Source organism: Anopheles funestus, chromosome 3RL (assembly GCF_943734845.2).
Source record: "Anopheles funestus chromosome 3RL, idAnoFuneDA-416_04, whole genome shotgun sequence".
NCBI lineage: Eukaryota > Metazoa > Arthropoda > Insecta > Diptera > Culicidae > Anopheles > Anopheles funestus.
Window position 1 is genome coordinate 59,222,490 of NC_064599.1, and position 25,278 is coordinate 59,247,767.

Below are 25,278 nucleotides of genomic sequence, written 5' to 3' on the forward strand. Positions count from 1 at the left end.
CCGTTCAGAAATAGAGAATAGACCATCTTTTTTCCAGGTTTGTCAAAATTTTTATCACATTATATTTCTGCCCACCTGAAACTTCTGATCCTACCATTGCTCCTCGCAAAGCTAATATTTAAACAACCATAAGCCACCGGATGGTGCCATCCCTTTAGCCGGTGTGTCCTTAGCGGAACTGACCGGAACTAGCTCTGAGCGTGGTTTTCCTTGTCTGGAGCAATCCCATCATCATGGTTGAAGTGCTAATGACCTGGTCCCCGCAAATTGCCATCCGCAGAAGGAGGGACAAGTGGTTTTGTGGACTGCGCCATGAAACTTCATCCTGGAGTCGGGCTCCCGTATACAACCGGAGGAATTGGTGGAGAAAAAATACATAAATGGCATTTGCTTCCCTGTCCTATGACCCAGGACAAGGTTTACCGGGGTTTCGGGGCCCACTTTTACAAAATGTTATTTATTATTCATTAAACTGACGCAGTCTTAACCATCATTTGGTGGATATTTATCTTTCTACGACCTTTGCATAGCTCTTGACCCGATGAAGAAGTATACCGAAGGGAGAGAAGAAAAAAACCAAATAATGATTTTTGGAAAATAAAACTAACAACAGTAAACAAAAGTTAAGAATTCGCAATATTGTGATAGCAGCTAAACGAGATAATGATTTAATTATTATTTTAAATTTCAGATGCAACGCTCCACTATATTGCTTTACACTCCTCACTAGGCGGCACGAACGGATTCACGGTCAGATGGATTTAAACGTAAACGCTTGACGGAAGCTATGCGCTCTAGACTAATTATTGGAAATTAATGACCAAACAAATAGCTTCATACGATTCCATTCCGGTTTCAAGTGTGCACTTGCAGTGGAAACGAAATTTAAAGGAAGAAAGGAAGCATGCAGCATTTACCCAAGCGTTCATATCGTGGTCCATACACGTTTTAAAAATTGATTACTCCTGAGTATTACCCCTCCAGACTGGATCACACGAGATGGTTGCACGAGCATGACAAAGAAGCTTTTGGGTTAAAAATAAGCTATTTCATAAACATAAATAAATGGATTGTTTTAACTTTAATTAAAATGAAGGAAAAAATACTTTTTGTGCAATTAGAAAGACGTGGTATAGTTTCCAAACTATAGTCTTCCATGACATCTTCAGCAAAATAGAATATTGAAAGTAGAATGTAGTGGTTTATAAATGTGTAACAGCTGAACTGGTCAAATAGTGTAGTCTGAAGTCTGAGTCTGAAACAACACGCCCGTACTGCGTTCAAATCTCAACACCTGAAATGCAGGGGTCTTTAACTGATTTTAATTTCTAAATACAGCTGTATTACACTCACTATTAGACCCAATCCGGAGACAGCAATTTGATACGAAAACCCTTTACTTTACTAAGGTTACTACATAATCTGTAATAGACGTATGAAGACGTAAGACTTCCAAGTGTCGTAAAGTTAAAAAAACAACCATTTTTGTGCTGCACTTAACTGCAGTTGACTGATATATGACCGGTAATGAAAACTCCCTACGTTAGGAAAGTAGCGAAAGTGGTCACCCCTTGGTAGTAAGGGTTGGATTTTATGATCACCTTGACCCTCGCAAAAAGCAACGGCTGGTAACAACCGTATGGTGACAGAGACATTAACATTATCAAATCAATGAAATGGTTCACCCTCATATACACCAGCAAACAGGATAAACACGCCATTTACTGGGGACGTTATAGTGCATTAGCCATATTTTTCCCCCCAACGATATACTCTGCACCATCAATTCTTGCCAATGTAAGTGACATTACCATTCAACTATGATAGGGAATGGTTTTAGTACTGGTAGTCGTAATGGGAATTTCCCTATGCTTAAGCCGAAAGCCGTAAACTAGGTACAGTAGTTTCCAACCGCAGTGAAACAAGTGGTATAAGTTTGTTTTTTTTTTTGCACGTAGGCAATTGATTCCACACGAAATATTCACAATATATTGAGCACTTACTCTAGGGGAGAAATGCAAGGGTTTGGAAAATAAAACAACAACACCAAAAATATTAATGCTATTTTTACTGAGCACTGTACATTTTCTCACCCTCATCGTAGGCTCTTGCCACATAAGTAAGACATCCATTACTATTCGCCCGAACACAAGAACTCCTGCGAAGTTTTCCTTCTCAACGGAAATCTGGAGTTTTGGGGCGTAACATCCAATGCACTTTTCCCTTCAAGGGTGAAATCGAAAGTTAGAGTTATAATTCTTTTTCCCCCTTTTCTTGCGACCACCTTCTTTTTCATCACCACCAATTTCTACATCGTAACCCATTACATGATGTGTTTATGAATGCTTGAACGGCAATAGTACAGGGGTTTCGTCACGACTCCTTAGGGCAACCTAAACCGTATTCGACACTTCACCTGAGTATGAACGTCGTAACGGTGAACCAAATAGTATGCGCGGAATGTCCTCATTTCTATTCCGGCTAAAACCCAGCAAACGAATAATGAAAGCTGTAAGCAAATGTAACAAATAGAACTTCCGGTTTTGGTGACGCGTTGAAAATCTCCACCCCTAACCTCAGCGGTTTAGTATTTGGAATGAAATATTTATTTGGGGAATTTGATGGTACATTCGCCGAGGAGTCCGTGTGGAGGTAAATGTGTGAATATAAAACACGACGTGGAAAGCTTTTTCGGCAGGTTGTAAGCTGCTTTAATGGTTTCATTATTCACGACCCTAAAAGCAAAAGATTTCTATGGAATAAAAAAAACTTTCTAATAAAACTTGATCTCAACAAAACTTTATAGACGTGAAAAAACTATTTATTTCATAAATACTATCCCTTTTCTTACTCTACATAGCATTCAACCTTCACTCCTTCTCCGTCCTGTATAACCATTCCAACAAAACGAAGGGTAAAAGAGCAATGCAGGACTCTGCGACAGCACAACCGTTGCGGATGTCTAGACCAAGCGTCTGGCGCTAATAGAAGCATCATTCTCTGACGGGCTGCTGACGCCGAAACCAACCATCCACAGCCACTATACGCTTCCATTCTTCCCATCGCTAGGATGCTACGAGTCGAGTGTCTATATCGGGGTGAGGTTGAATGATCTCATCCCTTAGCCATCACTTCGCCATTGCACAACAACCATCCCGTCGATTATCCTTCCCGTCCTAGGGAAACCCGGAAAAGCATGGCAAAAATCAATATTGCGCTACTAAAATGACTCACCGGGATAATACACCGAGAGGAGCTTTTCAGATAAGGGTTTGGTATAGATAGTTATTTGAAGAGAGAGATAAAAATCCAATGCTGCTGTTTAAAGCTTTATAAAATTCAGAATTATGAAACTCATTTGGGGGCGCCCCGGTGGTGTATATGATAAACGGCGCCCGTCCACACGACAGGAGCGGGATCAAATCCCATCCGGACCGTCCCCCCGTAGCATGGACTAACTATCCGGCTACGTGGTAAAATAAGTCTCGTAAGCCAGAAATGGTCGGCATGATCTCAGAGGTCATTACGCCAAGAAGCAGAAGAAGAAAACTAATTTTTATATTGATTGTGAATGATACCGAACATTCATGCTACATAATGTACAAGCTGCATTTATCTGCTTTATGTTTTACGATTATTTCATCACTGTACCTAAAGGCTTTCGTATTTGCCATCATGAATTTTGGAATTGATATGATAAAATGCGTTTAAAACTATAATTATGTGGTATAGTCGTATGTGGCTGCCCTATAGCGTTACTGTTATACTGCTGGTATAACTGTTACCGAACCAGCAGCGTTATAGTGGCAGCAGCAGCGTTGACAGGTGCGCGCCTTGAACGGAAGCGGCATCGTGGAGACTCGCCCTTCTTCCTCAATACACCAACGAGATAGGACGTGCTTTATAACTTGTGAAAGATTAGTTAGGTTAAAGTTAGGTTAAAATTAGGCTAAAATTAGGTTAAAAGTTAGATTAATTTAGGAATAATAAAAATGTTATAAAATTATAACATAATTGGCGCTGTAGCAGTCCAGAGTGCATAAACAGTGGAAAGTGTCGATAGAATTATCGATATCAAAGTGGTACCCGCATTTAGCGTCAGCAGCTAAAGGATTTCATCCGCTGTTCGATTTGAGGGCCCCCCGGCACGCATACCTGGAACCGGATCGTCGGATTTTTAGCCAAAACACGTGAGTACACATCATTTTTTAATTAGTGAAAGTGTATTCCGTTATTCCTCAGCACTACCAGATAGGCTAGGAATAACGATAGTGTTTTCTGTCCACGTGTGTGTACGATAGATTTTATAATTTATCATCGTACGCAATCTGTTGCGATACTACCAGATAGGTCACACAGGTCATCAGAGAATAACCCGTTATTCTTTGTAAGCGCACGCATTAAGCGCGTTAGAGTGGTGCAGTGTAGTGTGATAGTGTTAGTGTCAAAGCACATGGTACAGCTCGCTACTGCAACCTAACAAATTATTGTGTTATTCGTTAGGAGTACTACCAGATAGGGCCTACGAGGAAGTAAAGCAAATTTTTTTTTGGCAAAGAATTTTTTTCGTTTTTATTTGATGCCAAAAAAGAAATCTTTTGACGCTCTTAAAAGAACAAGACACGCGCTTAGCTCACGTGTAGTGAATACTAACACAAATAGCAGTTCAGAAGAAGAGTCGAGTGACGAAAGTGCAGAACATTCTCACATCCCAATTGAAACGAGTGTTCCTTCCATAGAAAAGCTTGTTTTAGAAGATCAAGGTACAAAAATGGAACCAGATCAGATGATGCAACTAACCTCACAAATGAGTGCAATTGCCGCTACGCTAGACGCAATGCGTACGCAACAAATAAACCACCAACGCATGTTGGATTCTTTATGCGAAACCCGACCAAGCACGAGTTACAGTGCACCACAAGAAAATGCACAAGCTGCATTTAACATGGAAAATTTTTTCAAAATACCGGATCCGATTAAAGCGATTCCGAAGTACGACGGTAATAAAAAGCAACTTTCTGCTTGGATTAGTACAGTAGAAAATACATTAGAAATTTTCAAAGGTATAGTTTCAGAACAACAATACAAACTTTTTGTAACTGCCGTAATTAATAAAATAGAGGGCAAAGCGAGGGATATAATTTGTTTAGCCGGTAATCCTCAAAGCTTCGAGGAAGTTAAACAGACATTAACAAGTGCTTTAGGTGACCGTAAAGAACTTACTTACTACAAAAGTATTCTTTGGCAAACAAAAATGACAGAACACATGTCCATACACAGATACTATAATTCTATTAAAGAGACAGTGCAGAATATTAAAACGCAAGCGAAGCTAAAGCAAAAATACGTCAATAATTGGGAAGCCATCAGCGCTTTTATTGATGAGGATGGTTTAGCGGCATTTTTAGCAGGCCTTAAAGAACCATACTTTGGTTATGCCCACGCTGCATGTCCCGAAGACTTAGAAGCAGCATACGCATTCGTGTGTAAATTCAAGTGCTCCGAAAGCACAGTTTCAAATAATACTCGTTTTACAAAAACTTTTGATCCAAAAGAAAAATACTCGAAAAAACCTGAAAGTAGTAAAAGTGTGCAACAAAAACAGTTTAGCGAGACAACGACATTCAAAGGAAAATCTTCTTATCCGCAACCCATGGAAGTTGATTCAACTAAAAGTAAATTAACTTTAAATCACAGAGAATTTCACTCTAATGAATTGACAGAAAAAGACAAATCAGAATCGGAAGATGATTTGAACATCGATCTAAATTTTTGTTGGGCCAGCAAAGCCAACAAAATAACCTGAATTATTTACCCTACCTTACAAGGGAAAATTTTATTACAAAACAAGTAATTCGATTGCTAATTGACACAGGAGCAAACAAAAATATTATCCGTCCTGGCATATTAACTAACATGATTCCCACAGAAGAAACAGTAATTAATAATATTTACGGGAAACATGTCATAAACAAAAAATGTAGAGCTAACCTTATTGGAAATTATGTTCCCGCTCAAACGTATTTTGAATTAAATTTTCATCCATTTTTCGATGGTATTATTGGTTCCCAATTCCTTGCGCAAACGAAAGCAATAATAAATTACAAAGCTGGACAAATTGAATTTGGTAAACAAAGCATTAGTTATGACAAATATTATCCGAGCACAAAACTTTATTCTTATTGCGTAGAAGTTAAAACTTTAGATAATGGAGATTGGTTAGTCCCCACATTTCAAAAATTCGAAAACTCATCAATAATAGAACCCGGTCTTTACAACTCCAGCAATGGAAAAACTACAGTAAAAATTCTTTCGACAAAAAACCAAATTCCTGAGTTTTCTAATGTTCTAAATTTAACCGTTAATAACTTCGAAACTATAACACCGATTCCTTTTCCAACAAATTCAAATATTACAGAAGAAATTTTGAACGGTATAATCAGAACAAATCATCTGTCAAATTTCGAAAAAAAATGCTTGTTTAAAACAATAATAGATAACCAAAACGTTCTTTTGAAACCAGGTGAAAAATTAACAGCCACTTCTGGAATCAAACATAAAATTAACACTACCGATAATTCTCCGGTATACACTAAAAATTATCTCTACCCGCACATTTACAAAAAAGATATAGAATCTCAAATCAGCGATATGCTCGATTCTGGCATTATTCAGCCATCCACTAGTCCTTATTCCTCACCCATTTGGGTTGTGCAAAAAAAACTGGATGCATCTGGAAAAAAGAAAGTACGCGTAGTAATAGATTACAGAAAGCTGAATGAAAAAACGATTAACGATAAATTTCCAATGCCAGAAATCGAAGACATTCTTGATAGCTTAGGTAAATCTCAATACTTCACCACGCTAGATTTAAAGTCTGGATTCCACCAGATAGAGATGCATCCAGATCACCGTGAAAAAACCGCATTTTCTACAAGCTATGGCCATTTCGAGTTCACTAGAATGCCATTTGGGCTAAAAAATGCACCGGCCTCATTTCAACGTGCAATGAATAACATCTTAGCAGAACTCATTGGTAGAATTTGTTACGTTTACTTGGACGATATCGTCATAGTTGGAAACAGTTTAGAATCACACTTAGAAAATGTCTCGAAAGTACTTGAACGTTTAGCACAATTCAATCTAAAAATTCAGTTAGACAAGTGCGAATTTTTGAGAAGAGAAACCGAATTCCTCGGTCATATAATTTCCCCTGAAGGCATAAAAGCAAATCCCGACAAAGTACAGAAAATATTAAATTGGCCACTACCTACAAACGAAAAACAAATACGACAATTTCTCGGATTGTCCGGATATTATCGCCGCTTTATCAAAGATTATTCAAAAATAACAAAGCCTTTAACTAAATGTTTAAAAAAGGATCAAATTATAAATCACAAAGACCCAGAATACATAGAATCATTTGAAAAATTAAAGAAAACAATAGCATCCGATCAGATACTTGCATACCCGGATTTTGAATTACCTTTCATACTCACTACTGACGCAAGTAATTTTGCCGTAGGTGCAGTACTCTCTCAAGTTCAAAATAAAATCGAAAGGCCAATCGCGTTCGCCAGTCGAACACTGAATAAGGCAGAAAGTAATTACTCTACTATAGAAAAGGAGGCGCTCGCTATAATATGGGCAATTCGCAAATACAAACCTTATCTTTTTGGTAATCAATTCAAACTCTACACCGATCATAAACCGCTCACTTTTATTAAAACTTGTTTGAAAAATAATAGAATTCTGAATTGGAGGCTCGAATTAGAAAATTATCAATATTCTGTAGAGTATAAACAAGGGAAAGCGAACGTAGTAGCAGACGCTCTTAGCAGAAAAACTGAACTTCCTAATGAAATTAACCTGCAAACTGTAAATATGACCGAAACTATACACTCAGCAGATACGTCAGACGATTTTTTCATTAAGTCAAGCGAAAGACCACTAAATTATTACCGTAATCAAATAGTTTTTGAAATATTCAGTGAAAATCAGGAATCTATAGAAACACCATTCCCAAATTTTAGAAGAATTATTGTAAAAAGAAGAAAATACGACGAAAGTACCATAACCAGCATTCTGCAGAAGTACCACAATGGAAAACAAACGGCAATATTAGCTCCGGAATGTCTCATACAAATAATTCAACAATCTTTCAAGAATCATTTTAGCTGCTGTGGTTATATGATTATGACGCACTCACAAGTCCAAGATGTTACGTCAGTTGAAGAACAAAACCGACTAATCGCAAAGGAACACGAAAGGGCTCACCGAGGCATAAACGAAGTCGAAAGCCAAATGAAGAGATCATTTTTCTTCCCGAAGATGCATGAGCGAATCAAATCTGCAGTCAACACGTGCACCGTATGCAATGTACACAAATACGAACGGAAGCCGTATAACATCAAGATATCACCGAGACCGACAACCGAAAAGCCTATGGAACGTGTACACATGGATATTTTCTCCATCAACTCGAAAAGTTTCCTTTCGATAGTAGACGCGTTTTCGAAATTTGCGCAAATGATACCCATCGAAACAAAAAACTTGATAGACGTTAAAAGTGCACTAGCTAAGTATTTTGGTAGCTTTGGAACCCCGATGCAAATAGTAACGGATCACGAAACGACGTTCAGATCCATTCAGCTGAAAACATTCTTGAGCAACTTAGGCGTTTCACTCACATACGCATCATCCTCAGAGAGCAATGGACAAGTAGAAAAAACGCACGCGACGATAATCGAAATGTACAACACGAATAAGCACAAGTTTGTAGACTTGAATACCGCAGACATTATCGCCATATCGATTTCTTTGTACAACACAACAGTTCATTCAGCAACAGGCTACACACCAAACGAAATATTGTTCAATCAATTGAATAACACAAATCCGATTGTAATACAAGAACAAGCACAAAAACTATTCACCAATGTAAAAACGAAAATAGAACTATCAAGGCAAAAACAAATGAAAGGAAACACAAGCAGAGAAGAACCACCATTGATTCAAGAAGGTCAGGATGTTTATGTAAAACCAAACATCAGAAAAAAATTAGATGCCAGAGCAAAAATAACTACAGCACAAAATGTGAAAGACAGAACGTTTGAAAATTCCAAAAACGTGAAGAGACATAAAAATAAGATCAATAGAACTAGAGCCACTTAGGTATACGTCCGAGGACGTCCGTCTTACTCCCCCGGGAGGAATTATGTGGTATAGTCGTATGTGGCTGCCCTATAGCGTTACTGTTATACTGCTGGTATAACTGTTACCGAACCAGCAGCGTTATAGTGGCAGCAGCAGCGTTGACAGGTGCGCGCCTTGAACGGAAGCGGCATCGTGGAGACTCGCCCTTCTTCCTCAATACACCAACGAGATAGGACGTGCTTTATAACTTGTGAAAGATTAGTTAGGTTAAAGTTAGGTTAAAATTAGGCTAAAATTAGGTTAAAAGTTAGATTAATTTAGGAATAATAAAAATGTTATAAAATTATAACATAATTCTATATTTTTCAAGAACACGAATAAACCGACATCCGGTTAAAACGTTCACGGATAAACGGATATACATTTTATTGTTTGTTTATACCTCTTCTTTCGATATTAAATTTTAAAAAAAACCTAATCTGCACAAACTTGCGTAATTTATCATAAGTTCCTGGTCACGGCACCAAAATGGAACTAGCCAATTATTTTATTTCTATTTAACTTGGAATAATTTTTTTTGATTTTTTCGTTTAACTCTTCTATTTTTACATCCATTACTTCACAAAGTTCGTTCCGACCGTGTGCGTGATTTGCTTGATTTGGAAGCTGCTCATCAATGTACAACCAGCCAACATTGGATGACTACTACTAGAGCAAAGTGATGGATAGCTAACGCCGAAAACAGACGTCGACAGCTCCGACAACGGCACGAACAGTGTCACAGTCAGTGTCACATTAAAAATACAGCAAATTATCTACACAAGCGCACCAAACCGTCCCTTAGCCATTTGCGAGAGAATGGGGGAAATAGAGACCTAAAGCGCAACGCGTAAACCCGTGAAAAGTCATGTCTGCTGGACATGCTGCCACCGACGAACACGGAGTCACCCCCTCCTTTCTCACACGCTTGTCTTTGACCATTTGTTTCTTCCATGTCGCACCAATGTTTTTTTTCCAAATGTGGAGCTATTTTTTTTTTCTTCTTCTACTACTAGTTTTCTCCACTAGTACCGGATCGCGCTCCATCATATCCGCTTCCAAAACAGTGACCACACACAACCGAACCAAAAGCGAAAATGAATGTAGGAAGAAACAAGGTAGGGGGGAAGAAGAAAAAAAAAGTCACTCAATCCCCAGCACATAGTCGACGCATGGAGGCGCCACCTAGGCACAGCAAGGCGTCATTTACGCCGTCGTAAACTTACGCAAAAAGGTGTCGGGTGTGTGTGCGCGCGTGCGCGTTTGGATTCTGTCACGGGAGGCCATTTTCGCTCGCACTAAATGCGGTTTCCCACGCGACACACAGCGTCCGTATCTGCGCCAAAAGTGCGTCAATTCTTGTGAGCAACCTTCCCCACGCCGTTGCTCATTTTCGTTTGGCTTCGTATGCTTCAATCCACCTTCATTCCTTCAATGACAAGAAATTGGAACGAAAATGAACTGAAGTGGAACTTGGAATGCTGAAGACAGTGCGCGGAACGGTACCATCAACCCGGTTGATTGCCGGTCTGGAATTTAGGGTGGAAGACTTTCCCTTCCGGAAGAACGCTATTATGTCGCGATCGTTCATAAAATCGCAATAAATAGTTAGAAATATTCATTTGTACATTTTCAACAAATTTTCAGTTTTATTATTTTTTTTTTTGCAACCTCAAAACGAGCTATGTATGATGTTCAAAGCACACGATCGAATCTATCCTTCAGACTTGCCAAGATTAGAAAAGCAAAAAAGCAAAAAAAAAATCACACACCTTTCCCGTGTTTAACGACACTCACAGATATAATTCCGGCTGTAAGGGTATAAAACGATGCTTTTTAGCACCCTGATCATACCACAAGCTTCAATGCAATGTAGCTTCCATTAACATGAGCCTTTGGTGCGCGCCACGGCACGAGTCAGCTTCAGCTTCAAGGGAATTATGCGCAATTTATGCGAATGTTTGCTGTCCATCATAACTGCCACCGGAGGAACAGTGGCACGTTTCTCCATATACCTTTACACTGCTCGAATGTATCTAGCGATGGCATTCTCTAGCTAGGTGAAATGAACCCTACTAGGGTGCTAAAGATCGGCAAGGATTCATAACAAATTGGATGCCTATCTACGGCTGTGCACAGAGAGACACGCTGCTGTACTATCAATTTATGGATTTATGGAGGCTACGAAATGTTAACAGAACAACACCCTTTCATGTTATCGCACCAATCGTGGTTAGTGACTAATTAAGACTAGCACATAGTAGACACTTGAACAAAGGTTTTTCGTCACATATACTGATTTCTTGGTAGTCAATGAAACCGGATAAGGATAATCCACTACATTTCAATGTAGAAACGACTTGCAGTTACCTAATATTAGGTAAAACCAATCTTGGTGGGATCTTCCATAGATCGTCTACTGTGAGTATCTGTTCTAAATAAAACCTTTTTTTGCGTTGCTTAAATTCTTAACCCAAGGTTATGAACGGTTTCCTACTAGTACACAATTCAATTAGAACGTTGTTTATCCTTATCGCATGTTGGTTAATTAACTTCCACGGATTATCGAAGTTTGCTAAAAACAACCATCTGTCACAACCAGACAACCTATTAGTCAGGATCCCTCGACTACGACATTGCTTTATTATTTTAATACTCGAAATAAATAAATAAATAAAAATAAAAAAACAATCTTAATTCCATTTTTTCACTATCGATTTCCTATCCTGCTACGTGGTAAAATAAGTCTTGATACGGCCAGGCCGTTATAACCGAACAAAAAAAAAAAAAAAAACTATCGATTTCCAAAATAAAATGTGTAGAAATTCAATAAACATTTTAAAAAAATACTTTTTAAACATATATTTAACCAACAATTACTGGCGGTTTGCATTGCAACATGAAGTAATTATTTTCCTGACACCTGACAATGAGATCATAATTCGAATCGTACCGCGTTACCAAACACGTATACGTTGAAATTGCAGTTGCAGTTTTTTTTACACACGGTGCACATACTTTTCATCATCGGTTCAGCACATAACATCGTAACACACTGACCAACATAATTTTTTTTTACGAACAACATCTCTTTCATTTGCTGGTGCACAGAGTGCCATTACTGTTGATGATGGCGAGATCGGTGTAAGGCAACGATGGCCAAGCGCAAGGAAAAAGGTGTTGTATCGGTGGAGAATGTAATTTTCCAACCAACAGTTATGCTTCCATGCTGAAGAAGAGCAATTTACGACGAAAGCACGTGATACGACCGTGTGCAAGCAAAGGTTTGAAATTCGTGTCTCCATCGGGCGGGTGAGATGAATCAGTTGGTTTTGTTGCTGCACCAGCATCAATTAAGCTTCACATTTTTCCTACCTTTTTTTGTATTGAAAAGGCCGTGCAGAATGCACGTAAAAACATTTACCGCAAACACTCCACCCAAATGCCTCAGCAACGAAAAAAAAAGTCTGTGTCGATGGTGTGCAAATGATACACGATAATTATGCTTCGTTATTCACCGCTAACGGCGCAAGAGGTAAGCAACGAAATGAGACAAACCTCACTCACGCGCTCAATGTCAGCAGTGAGAACACAGATGAAGTGAGGAAAATTTTCATCTTGTCGGATTTTTTTTTTTTGGCAAACAAAATTTAAATCTCCACCAAAAAACCGCACCTTCCTAGGTAATTTAATTCATCTACGTTTTTTTTACCAACCTCAAGGTGTGGCCGGCTTTTTTTGTTGGCTGCACTTGTTTCTACGGTTTCCTCACATCTAAGTGGAACACTGCAAAGGAAACACGAAGAGAGAAGGTGCTAATTTTTTCATCATTATTCACAATCAGTAAAGCATCTCTAGCGAGGGTGTGTTTGTGTTGCAGCAGCTCGATTAAGCTTCGATCTACCCAATTATTGTTATTAACAGGCGCAACAACAGCAAAAAAGAAAAGAAAATCTCACCACACGTACCGATCGCACTGTATCATTATTAACGCGGCACGCGCCACTTCTTTCCTTCACAATTCGAAGCTAATTCGTTTTGCAAAGGCCGGGACAGAAGGAATAAAAGGCGAAAAAAACACAAACATAATAAAACAAACAGCACGCGCACGAAACAAAGGACGCGCACCGTACAGGTCGGTGCAAAATAATGGCTGTGCTTGTTAAACATCGTTTTTGAATGGTGGGTTTTAGGGATGTAGAGAAGAAAAAAATGCCACCATGTATAAAAGCCTTCTTTAAACAAAAAAACAAGCGCGTTGTTGAATCATGACGGTTGATGTTAAAATTTAAAAAAAAAACACCAAAAGGTTCACATGCTGCAACGGAAAGGCCAGCAAATCGTAACCTTTGGCTAGTAAGAAAAAAAAACACATCACATTGTTGCCAGCATGTACACTAAATGAATTTAATGGATTTTATTGGTCGTACTAATTTTAATTATCGTTAAAATTATATTTAAATCTTTAATTTTAATGCCTGGATAAATATAATTAAATTTGTATAACTTTTTATACGATTAGCTGCTATTAAAATATTATTTTTTTAAGCACCTTATGTTTTGCTTTACCAAGTGTTGTATAAAACACTAATTTAAGAAGAATCAACAAAAAAAAATAACGGATAAACACTACAAACTAAATAATAAGCAAACGAATGTTAGAACGAATGTTAAATAAAATCATGACATTTAGAAATAAAAATAAACAACAATAAGTGACTATTCCATAAGTGACGCAAGGCATTACACGTCGTATTGTGGTGTTATCAAAAAAAAAAGAAGGCTATAACTATTCCAACCATCTTAAAACCAACTAATTGAGCAGAAATATGTTCACCATCTCGTCTCGCCGGGCCACGTGTCGAAACTGAAACCCCCTTTACTCGCGTCTTCCAATATTTTTCTTCCACTCTTCAAGCTCCCCCCCCCCCCACACCCCCGGAACACAACTGCGACTAAATGGCAAATGTTTCAAATAGTTTGTGAGGTTAATTAAAATTGCATTTAATACTACCGGCTGCCGTTGTTGCGCGGTGCTTGCTGAAGCTTGGGCGGGTACGTTTGTGTTTTTGCCGGGCATCAAACGTCGGCTATCGATGGTGGGGGAGGAGAATGGAAGGCTTCAAGTTGTTCCGTTTACGTTCCATTTGTTTATCTAAGCGTGTGTTTTTTTAGTACAACATAAAAGCTGATAAATTATCTTATCTACGACCACTTTACGCAACGCTCAAACAATGCGTTTACAAAAGCTCTACTGAGAAAGCAAAAAAAAGTAACGATCTTTACAATCTCAACACTTTGTTTACTATTTACTGTTTAATATTTTCCAAACTTGCGTTAGAGTAAAATTGTTAAGGAAACCTGGAGAAGGAAAAAAGATTCAAGATGATATTCCGTGAACAAAATAACCTACTGGCATAGTATGGGCAAAATTCCTCATTCTCTACAGAGCCTAGTCGCCTAGTCCCTAAGATCATCTAATCATCAACCGGTGTAGTGTTGCACAGTGCCGCACACCACACGCACACTGTTGCAGAAAATAGCAGAAATTAATTGCATCTATTTTCAGCGTATCGTGACGAGTGCATACACGGGTGCATTCCAGCGCTATGAGAGGTATACCCGACGTGTGCTGGTGGGTAAACCATTCTCAAATCGCACACTCCACACATACGGTGGTGTCGTCGTCATTCTGCCAAACGTGCCTTGAAAGTGAATTTCAGACAAAACGTAGCTCTTTTGAGAGTGCCGCCACGTTAGCTGCAACCAACGGGGAGGAACCCCACGAAATGGAAAACAACTTTCAAGTGCATACAACGCAACGGTGCACAGTGTAAACGGTTTGCTCTGCGAGCAATGAAAACCTGCTAAGCAATCTCTGTCAGCGTGAGATCATGTGAGAATGCTTCCATTTCATTCTAAGAATTTTGGTAATGGAGCATGTTTGATGATGGGCATTTTGTTCCATTTATGTTGAAGTGTCTCTCATAATAGCGTCATAATACCTTTATCTGGCACGATATAAAACTGAGATAGCACGCAAAAGGTGACAAAATGTCAATCTGCTTAACTTCTTGTATACGATTAGGAAATTTCATACCATCTCTTAAAGATGTGAAAGATTTGAGTATGAAAAAAGGTGTGTGGAAAATACTAGTGTTGTTCTTAACGATTCTAATGAAAAGAGTCATTCATAAGAATTTTCAGTAAAGAACTATTCAAATCACTAGTCAACTCCCAAAAGATTCATGAATCCTGGAAAGCTCAAGAATCCTCATAAATTCATTAATCTTCAAAGTTTCACGAATCTCTTTCTTCTTCTTCTTCTCTGTGAGGCGCTTGGGTGCTACGATAGAGGAATCCAGCTTCCTGGGCCTTCGTCTATTACTCTACGGTATTAGGCTTACGCTCCAAAGCCTCAAAGTTTTCCGAGACCGACAATTTAGGCCATATGTCGCTTCACGAATCCTCATAGATTCCTCAAAGATTCAATATTTCTCAAAGATTCAATATTTCTCAAAGATTCAATATTCCTCAAAGATTCACTATTCCTCAAAGATTCAATATTCCTCAAAGATTCAATATTCCTCAAAGATTCAATATTCCTCAAAGATTCACTATTCCTCAAAGATTCAATATTCCTCAAAGATTCAATATTCCTCAAAGATTCATTATTACTCAAAGATTCCTAAAATGCCTAAAAGAATCATGAATCGAATCTCCAAGGATTTTACGCATTTTTGACTTGTTTGTTTAAGAAATAATTGTTATTCTTATACAGATGAGATAACTTAAGAGGTGACTCTGTTTGAAGATGGTAGCAGCGCCAGAACTCACACGATTGAAGCGGCACTAAATCCCACCTGGGCCGTACTCTCAGACTATTTAGCTATAGCAAAATAAACTCAAGCAAGATCACGTGTTGCTCCACAGCTGCAAGCCTTCGAAGGTGAGATGGTATTGACACATTCTTTACATTTCGGAATATTAAACTAAAATCAAACACCACTTCTCTGGTATGATAAGGACACGATAATGTTTATCCTTTTCTCAGAAGCTCCATTTTTGCATTCCTGCATACTTACACACCAAAATGTTCCCAAATAACCTTCAAATTGTTATTATGGTCAAAACTCATATCGTTTTGTTTTTTTTTTTTTGAAGAAAACTCTGTGTTTACACAAGAACCACAATAGTGGTATAAACCGACAGTTTGCTGGTTTCGTCAAGTTTCAGCAACTGTCGTATTGTGAGTGCCGGTGGCACTCAGTGGGCACTCAGAGAAAAGGTTATAAAAGGGAAAACAAATAAACAAAACCCTCTTCTTCGCTTAAAAATCCCGCCAATCGTACGGTAACTATTAGAAAGAAAATTCAGCATCCGAATTCCGCAAGTTTGTTCATGGTGCCGTGACCAGGATACGCCGAATTGCTGGTTATTAATTTGCGGATTCTCGCGACCTGTTTTTTCCTACGCATAACGCAAATTTTATCGCGACACAACACTCCCGTTTTTTCGTTACCGCTGACGAAGCTATTTCCATCGTGTCTGATCATGCCAGCGTCTGCCGTCATTCTATCGTCCCGAAGGGCAATTTTGCTGGTCTCGTTAGATCGCCACGAGAAGTTCCTCCTTGATTTTCTCCCGGAACGAGACGCTATCGAGATCGAAACGCGCATAACAAAGTTCGACCAGCTGTCCATTGACTTGGAGAAAATCCAAGGTCAGCTAGAGGATTTGGCAATCACCGAAGAAGAAATTGCGCACAATGCCGCTTTACGCGATGATTTTGAGCCGCGCTTGATACGCGCACATTCCCAGCTAAAGGCTAAAAGGGTGCATGTTCCTCGAAGCATTAGTTCCACACCAAACGCTGGCCCGAGCCCCCTAGTAGGCATTAAACTTCCCACCATCGCGCTTCCCGAATACGATGGTGATTACATGCAGTGGCTAACGTATAGGGACACTTTTGAGGGCTTAATACATGATAACCCCGACCTACCGCCGATCCAAAAGTTCCACTATTTGCGCGCATCCTTAAAGGGAGAAGCCGCTAAGGTTATTGAATCCATCACCATCAGTGCCGCAAACTATGAAATAGCATGGAAAATACTGACGGAGCGTTACTCTAACGAGTACCTGTTAAAAAAGCGTCATTTGCAAGCCTTATTCGGAATGGCCACCATGAAACGGGAAAGTGCCTCAACCCTTCACCATCTTGTCGATGAGTTCGAGCGGCACAAGAAAACGCTAAACCACTTGGGTGAAAACACAGATGCTTGGAGTAGCGTATTAGAACATTTGCTTTGCACAAAATTGCCTACAACAACGTTGCGCGATTGGGAGGAATTTGCATCAACAAATGAAAATCCAAGCTACGAAGGCTTGGTGCAATTTTTGCAACGCCGAATGCGAGTGCTCGAAACTCTAATGGTAAACAATACCGACGCGCCCTCTAGCGGAAATCACACGCACTTCACACATAAACAATCGAATCTCACTCGGCTGGCTAGTTTTCCGTCTACCTCTCACGAAACACGTAGGTGCATAATATGCCAGCAAGAGCATAGCATCACGAAATGTCCGCGATTCATGACTATGGGTCCGGAAGAACGATATCGACAGGTCATGTCAAATAAACTATGTTTAAATTGTTTGCGGGACAACCACCGAGCGCGCGATTGCTCCTCGCAATACAAATGCAGACACTGTCACTCAGCTCACCATACACTTTTACACAACGTACACAACGCAAAAGGAGCACTTCCCACTGCAAACACCATGCCAGCTGCGCGAAATGTTCCGGTAAGCCATCCACAGAACAAAGACGATCACGCCACAAACACCCAAAGACACCACGTAGCAGCACACGCAAGCCAGCAAACATATGATCACGTGTTTCTGCAAACTGCCGTGGTACACGTTGCTGATTCACATGGTACTCTGCATCCAGTGCGAGCACTATTGGATAGTGCCTCGCAGCCTGATTTGATGAGCACCAGGCTTGCTCAGAGGTTAGCGTTGAAACTTGATACGGTCAACGTAACGCTCATCGGTGCGGGTCACTCTTCCACCCCGGTGCGGAAATCGGTGCGTGCGAAAATTTCCTCCCGAACGGGCCAATATCAGCTGAATGCTGATTTCTTGATTGTGGACAATTTGATTGGGGATTTGCCAGCACATGATGTGCGCACCGCCGAGTGGCAAATTCCGCCGAATTTTATGCTTGCCGACCCCCAGTTTAATAAGTCGGCACCGCTCGATCTTATCCTCGGTGCCCGGCATTATCATGCATTTTTCCAGAGCGGGGCGCAATATAAAATTTCGTATAACCTTCCTGTCCTCATTGAAAGTGTGTTCGGCTGGATCGTGACCGGCTCAGCATCAGCATGTAATGATAACACCGAAACTTCCAACGCATCTTCCGTCGTCTGCATGAGCACGCTTGAGGAATCACTCGAGCGATTCTGGAAGGTGGAAGAATTACAAATAAGAGATGGTTACTCCCCCGAAGAAAGGTATTGCGAAAAATTATACCAAGATACAACACAACGAGACGATACTGGTCGTTATATTGTTCGTTTACCAAAGCAGCCTGACTTTGAAGAAAAGCTGGGTCTTTCGAAATTATCAGCTCTACGACGTTTTACAATGCTCGAAAGGCGCCTAGAACGCGATCCTCATATTAAAGCGGCATACCATGAATTCATGCATGAATATTTGGAGCTAGGGCACATGTCGCTGATACAAGCTCCAGCTGACGACGAATCAGCATATTATCTGCCGCACCATCCCGTATTCAAGGCGTCGAGCACAACAACAAAAACCAGGGTGGTGTTTGATGGATCAGCGAAAACATCATCTGGATACTCGCTCAACGAAGCGCTATGTGTCGGCCCTGCAGTGCAGGACGATTTGTTGGACATCATTCTACGATTCCGCACGTATAAGGTGGCAGTTGTTGGAGACATTGCTAAAATGTACCGCCAAATACTACTGCATCCAGACGATAGGAAGTATGCCCGCATTTGTTTCCGGTTTGATGCGCATTCACCGATCCAGTATTACGAGCTGAACACCGTAACCTATGGGTTGTCCCCATCATCCTTCCTTGCAACTCGAACCTTGCAGCAGCTTGCAAACGATGAGGGAACCACATATCCTGTTGCCGCATCCGCTCTGAAGAGCAATTTCTACGTGGACGACTTCATAGGCGGTGCGGATTCGATCGAAAGCGCTCGGCGTCTACGAGTAGAGTTAAATGAATTACTTTCAAGGGGTGGTTTTGAATTACGGAAGTGGACTTCAAACCGATTAGAGGTACTTACCGGTCTAACTGCGGATCAGATCGGCACACAGTCAGCGCTACAGTTTATACCCGACGAAACGGTAAAGACTCTTGGAGTTTCGTGGGAGCCAGAACATGATGTTCTATCATTCGAGTCCGCAATCGACACCGACACAGCAAGTCCTACTAAAAGAAGCATCCTCTCTAACATAGCCCGCATGTTCGATCCGCTTGGCCTTATTTCTCCCATTGTCGTGCGAGCCAAAATCTTGATGCAGGAGTTGTGGTTGCAGAAAGCTGGTTGGGACGATCTTGTTCCTGATTCTATCTGCAAGAAATGGAAAAATATTCAGCAAGATTGGCCACTCATATCCGGTTTTAAGATCGATCGCTATGCGCTGTTACCTGGTAGTAAATTGCAGTTACACACCTTCTGTGACGCATCTGAAGCAGCTTACGGGGCCTGCATTTATGTTCGTTGCGAAAGTGAGCAAGGGGAAGTTCGCACCACTTTACTTTCATCCAAGTCGCGAGTGGCACCACTTAAGCGTGTCACACTACCTCGACTGGAACTGTGTGCTGCTGTATTAGGCGCTCATCTTTACGATCGAGTCAAGAAGGCGATGGGACTACACGCAGCAGAAGTATTCTTTTGGTCCGATTCTACCGTCACGTTAAAGTGGATCAGCGCCTCACCTAACACGTGGGCAACGTTCGTAGGCAACCGAGTATCGGAGGTGCAGCATTATACTCATCCTCGTCAGTGGAGGCATGTTCCCGGCTCAACTAACCCTGCCGATCTGGTCTCACGCGGCATGTCAGCAGCAGATTTCCTGCAGAGCAAGCTTTGGAGTTGCGGTCCGGAATGGCTAGCACTACCCGCATCCAACTGGCCCAACTGTAATCCTGAACCAGCTGAAGATACGAATCTCGAAATTCGTCAGGTGAGTGCTGCCTATGTAAACACCATCACTAACCCTTGGTTTACGTTGTGTTCCAGCTACACGCGATTGTTGCGCATCGTTGCATACTGCATTCGCTTCACACGTAACACTAAGGAGAAGGCACGCACTCAACGAACACCAACACACTTCACATCACCTTTAGTCATCACTCCCGAATACATGGAAGCTGCTAAAACTGTGCTATGTCGTTTAGCACAGCAAGACGCATTTTCAGCGGAGCTACGGCAATTGACAAAGGGTGAAGCAATAGGAAGACATCACCGAACCAACGATATACTCACCGGCCGATTGGTTATACTACTGGATGAATCCTTACCAACAACCCGATGGCCCCTAGCACGCATCGTTGCAATTCATCCTGGAGAGGACCAGCTCACACGTGTGGTAAAACTACAAACGGTAAAAGGGATCATCACTCGTCCGATCAACAAAATCTGCTTACGGCCGTTAGCGGATGGTGAAACCACATGCCATCATTTCGCCTTTGTTATGACATTCTGTCATGGGGGGGAGTATGTTTACACAAGAACCACAATAGTGGTATAAACCGACAGTTTGCTGGTTTCGTCAAGTTTCAGCAACTGTCGTATTGTGAGTGCCGGTGGCACTCAGTGGGCACTCAGAGAAAAGGTTATAAAAGGGAAAACAAATAAACAAAACCCTCTTCTTCGCTTAAAAATCCCGCCAATCGTACGGTAACTATTAGAAAGAAAATTCAGCATCCGAATTCCGCAAGTTTGTTCACTCTGCTAGTCATCACCCATCGTTTACACCTCACAGTAGCATACAGTGTGTGTGTTTACGTAAAAACAATCACTACAAATTTTGCCATAATGTAGTTGCAGAGATGGTGCCAAAACAAAACAAAAAAATTAACCTAACTGTGCTGTGTTCAATTTCACACAAACCAAAAGCAGTTGCGAGTCTTGGCATACAGCTGCTAAATATTGTAAGGAAAATAAACACCTCCAAGTGACCATCTACAGATCAGCGTTACCAAGCGTACCCTTTGCGCAATACCGTGTGTTTAAATACAGCTTAGATGGAAAAGCGGATCACACCCAAACACACATGGTCGCTTTGGGTTGTGTCGTTTCACTTTACCTAGGCCAACGAATGGGTTTAAAATATCAACCCCTCAAATGGAATTTCTACCGAATCTCGTTTTCCCGACCTATCAGTTATCACTCTATACACAGGGAAGCTTTGGTGGTACTCGATGGTCGAGAAAATTCCCCCGCAATATGGAAGGGAAACCCATTTGGCACACGATCGACAAATACAAATGTTCTCATCCCTTGTTTCGAAAAAAAAATACATGACGTTGTTCCTATTTTTTCCATTTGTTTGCTGCCCTTGCTTTATGTATATCCTCTTCTAATGAACAACAAACAAGCGCAGTCGGAAAATTGTGTGAGAGGAAAATTTTTACGCGCCATCAGGAGAGGTTTGATTTAAAAACACCGCAGAAAAAAAGCAGTTCTTCGTTTCGCCAGGGCATAAATGAACAAAAACAAATATGTTCAAACCATTTTGAATCGTGTCGCAGTACATTGTGAGCGAGGATGGAAACCCCCCTTTTTGGCCCAAAACATCATGTGTCAATCTTGCGATCTGAATGATGATGGCTAATGGTAACCGGCTTTCACTCTCCACCAGAGAACTTGAATCAGATTTCACATGTCTTCATGTATCTCCATTCGTTATTATTATTTTTTTAATTTCCACATGAAAACAAAGATTTCCCGCCAATTGGCATATGTTTTTCCTAACCATTTTATAACACCACAAATTCTCGTCCTCGGATAGATCGTTTTTAAACGATCTTTTCCGCAGGAATGGATAAACGTCCCGAACGGTACCCCAGATTTTAAATTAGACAGACATTAAATAATCAAACTCTAAAATCCCACCATCTGCAGTTTGGAGAATACAGTCTTTATGCAAGGGTGCTTTTTATTGCTCCGTTTTACCCTGTTTATTTTTCCTATGACTGACCAGCAACGACACGATGACCGGATCTCGGAATGTTGGCAGTGCTTTGCAGATTTGAAAAACCTCAAATTGACAGGAAATATCGATTTCCCAATAGAAATACACACCAGGCAGGAATACAACAAACCAAACCACTACCGCACAGGTCACTGTCCGCTCATGGTTTTACCTTTTCGCATTTTCCCGGCGTGCTGTTTTTGTACGCCGTAGCAAAAATGTTTCCTTCCGCTCAATCGGTGTCCACTTTAGAGCACAAGGGAAAATGTTGCCAGTGCCAGCGCACCGGTATGCGGCAATAGCAAATATACAAACGAACCAACACCGAAGGGCGGTACACGGTTCACAACAAAACGAAAATTCATAAAATATGCAAAGCTTCACAATCCACCGTTGTCTATGCAGCTTTTTTTTGGTCTAAACCCCCTGTACGAACCGATTACGGTTTGGATGTGCTCGAGTGGCTTCAGGGTGGTTTTAGGTATCCGCATATACAAGGATTATCTTCTATTTCCCTACTCGATTGCCGAAACCATCGTCACTATCCTGCGTACGTCATCACTGTTGTATGATGTGGTAAAACAGTATGTTAATAAATTCATCGTAAGGAAGAACTTTTTCAGGACTGTTCTGGTAAGATTTTAACGTGATAAGAAAAAAAAATGTAGGAAGAAATGCTACATGATTATTACTGAGAAACATCATTTTTCTTTTTTTTAAGTATATTTTACAAAAAAAAATAAAGGAAATTTAAAGTTGCGGGGCCATGACACTCAAAACATCAGACACTAACGAGTAATTTTGAGTTGCGTTTAGAGAAAAATTTGACACATGGACAAGTCTCATAAAATAGTTTGACACAAGTTTTGAGATATCACTTTGACAGATCCGACAGTGCGTGACACATGTTGTGCATAAGCTTTACTTCACAAATTTAAACTTTTTTTATCCGGAACTATAATTTTTTGCATTCTTTTCACTAATAAGATGTTTATTTATATTTGTACCATATTTTCCATAAGACGTAATTACACACAGAATACAAACACAGTGGAACATCGATTATCCGGGGTGTCGCTTAATCGGGTGTCGGATTAACCGTGCTGCTCAGAAATGACAGATCCAAAGATGATTTGACGATATTAACTGGAAAACTGTGTTTTGAGAGTTTTGAGCGACTGAGAAAGTTTGAGGAATAAGTGTTTCAATAAAAATTTCTGTTATTTGCTTTTTTTCGGGTTCCTTTTTAAATAGCAAATTCACTCAAATATCTACTGTAAGTAGATTCGATACAAAGTTGTTTTTTTTTCTTCTAATTTTAGAACTTCAATATAAAACCCACGTAGACATGAATAGTCCAGCAAGGAAGCGAAAGGAAAATGTTTCAAACGAAGTGAATTTTTGAATCTGAAAAATGAAATGAGTGAATCTCCTAGAGCTACTACATTTAGACGATCCAAAAAAACGTACGTAGATTGTCAGCATGCCACAGTGTTTCAAAGGAAAGCTCCAAGCACAACGCGCAAAGATAAAACATAAGACCAACAAACGTACGTGCTTAGCGGCTCATTCCAGCTTCCTTGCGCCCTAGAGGTGTTGTACATCATTTAGCCGCACACCTCATCGCTGCGCAACAAAGAAATTTTCGAGACATATTTTGTATGAATGTGTTGTTTTTTTTGCTACTTGCCACTAGCCCTCAATAACACACCGGAGTTATTTCTCATTTGCAACATTATTTAATACACCGGTGTAGAAAACGATATCTTTCCAGATTTCGCTAAATATCCTTGCCCCTTTGCACCGATTGGTATTTCGTTCACGCATTCTTCTAGGCGCTTCGGAATGTGTGGTTGTAGTACTGGGAAGTGTGATGAGCGAAGATTTTTCACCTCATTATCACACCGGAACTGCGCTCCTCATCCATATTTGTGCTTCCGATTAGAGTGTATCACACACACACTCAGGAAGAAAAAAATAAAAACCGATCGATGCCATTTAGCGGATGCTTCTCCATCTGTCCCTTACAAGCGTGGCTTGTAGTCGATTGACGTCATTTTGTGAGAAAGCTTCATTTTTTGGTGCTGAAGTAGATAAACGGAGCGAATGCGCACACAAAATTCTAACGTTACTTATCTGCGGTATGATCCTTATACGGACAACGGAAAAGGTGTACAAAATAAAACAAAATCGAAAACATGATATATCATACCCAAGGGAACCGTAAGGACTTTATACGGCGAAATCTAAAAAATGCCATTCAAATGTCATTTCAATCTTTGTAACTTTGGGAAATGGTTCACATCAAGAACAAGAATTGTATTTAATATTTTTGGATTTTTTTTATTCAGATAGAATGACCTGGCCGTATTGATAAATATTTTTGAATTACATCAAAATAAAAATTTGTTTGATTTACAACACAATATAAGCTCAATGCAAGCTCGAATAGCTCTCACAGTGTAAACATGGGAGAACTAAATTTACTTATGATTATATTTATCTTACTTATGCTTCAATTGTGCAACAAAATTCCCCAGCCTGTCGATTCACACGCAATGCTCAGCAGCATTAGTCAGAAGTTGCGCTTGATAAAAATAAGCACGAATTACGGCAATAAGGCTAAATAGTGCCCACCGACCGAAAATAGAACCGATCAAGGAAGCCGAGAGCGCCATGGCACATCCAATAATAATAATAATAAAAAACAATAGCATTTTCCTCAACGCACACCAATCACTATATGCAATCCTCGGTGGGAAACAAAAAATAGGACTTAAAATCGGGAACAAGAAATGCACCGAGGACTTTGCACTTCACCGCACACAGAGCAAACAA

General features: G+C 40.3%; 2 protein-coding genes across 4 annotated transcripts in view; one reads left to right on the forward strand and one right to left on the reverse strand.

The window, feature by feature from the left end:
* Positions 1 to 25,278, reverse strand: part of LOC125768334 (serine/threonine-protein kinase Genghis Khan) — a 59,226-nt gene that overhangs the window by 20,441 nt on the left and 13,507 nt on the right. The window lies entirely within an intron of this gene.
* On the forward strand, positions 16,750 to 20,534 carry LOC125769521 (uncharacterized). The gene is made up of 3 exons (XM_049438255.1): positions 16,750 to 17,458; positions 18,149 to 20,427; positions 20,484 to 20,534. Exons 1-3 carry the CDS (start codon positions 16,750 to 16,752, stop codon positions 20,532 to 20,534), a joined length of 3,039 nt encoding a protein of 1,012 aa, XP_049294212.1.

Bases quoted from the DNA above. Each gene is read 5' to 3' on its own strand.
- LOC125769521 (XM_049438255.1), top strand. From the start codon at position 16,750: ATGCCAGCGTCTGCCGTCATTCTATCGTCCCGAAGGGCAATTTTGCTG. The intron at 17,459-18,148 runs GTGAAAACACAG...CTCTGCATCCAG, and splicing joins GAAAACGCTAAACCACTTGG to TGCGAGCACTATTGGATAGT. The intron at 20,428-20,483 runs GTGAGTGCTGCC...GTTGTGTTCCAG, and splicing joins CGAATCTCGAAATTCGTCAG to CTACACGCGATTGTTGCGCA.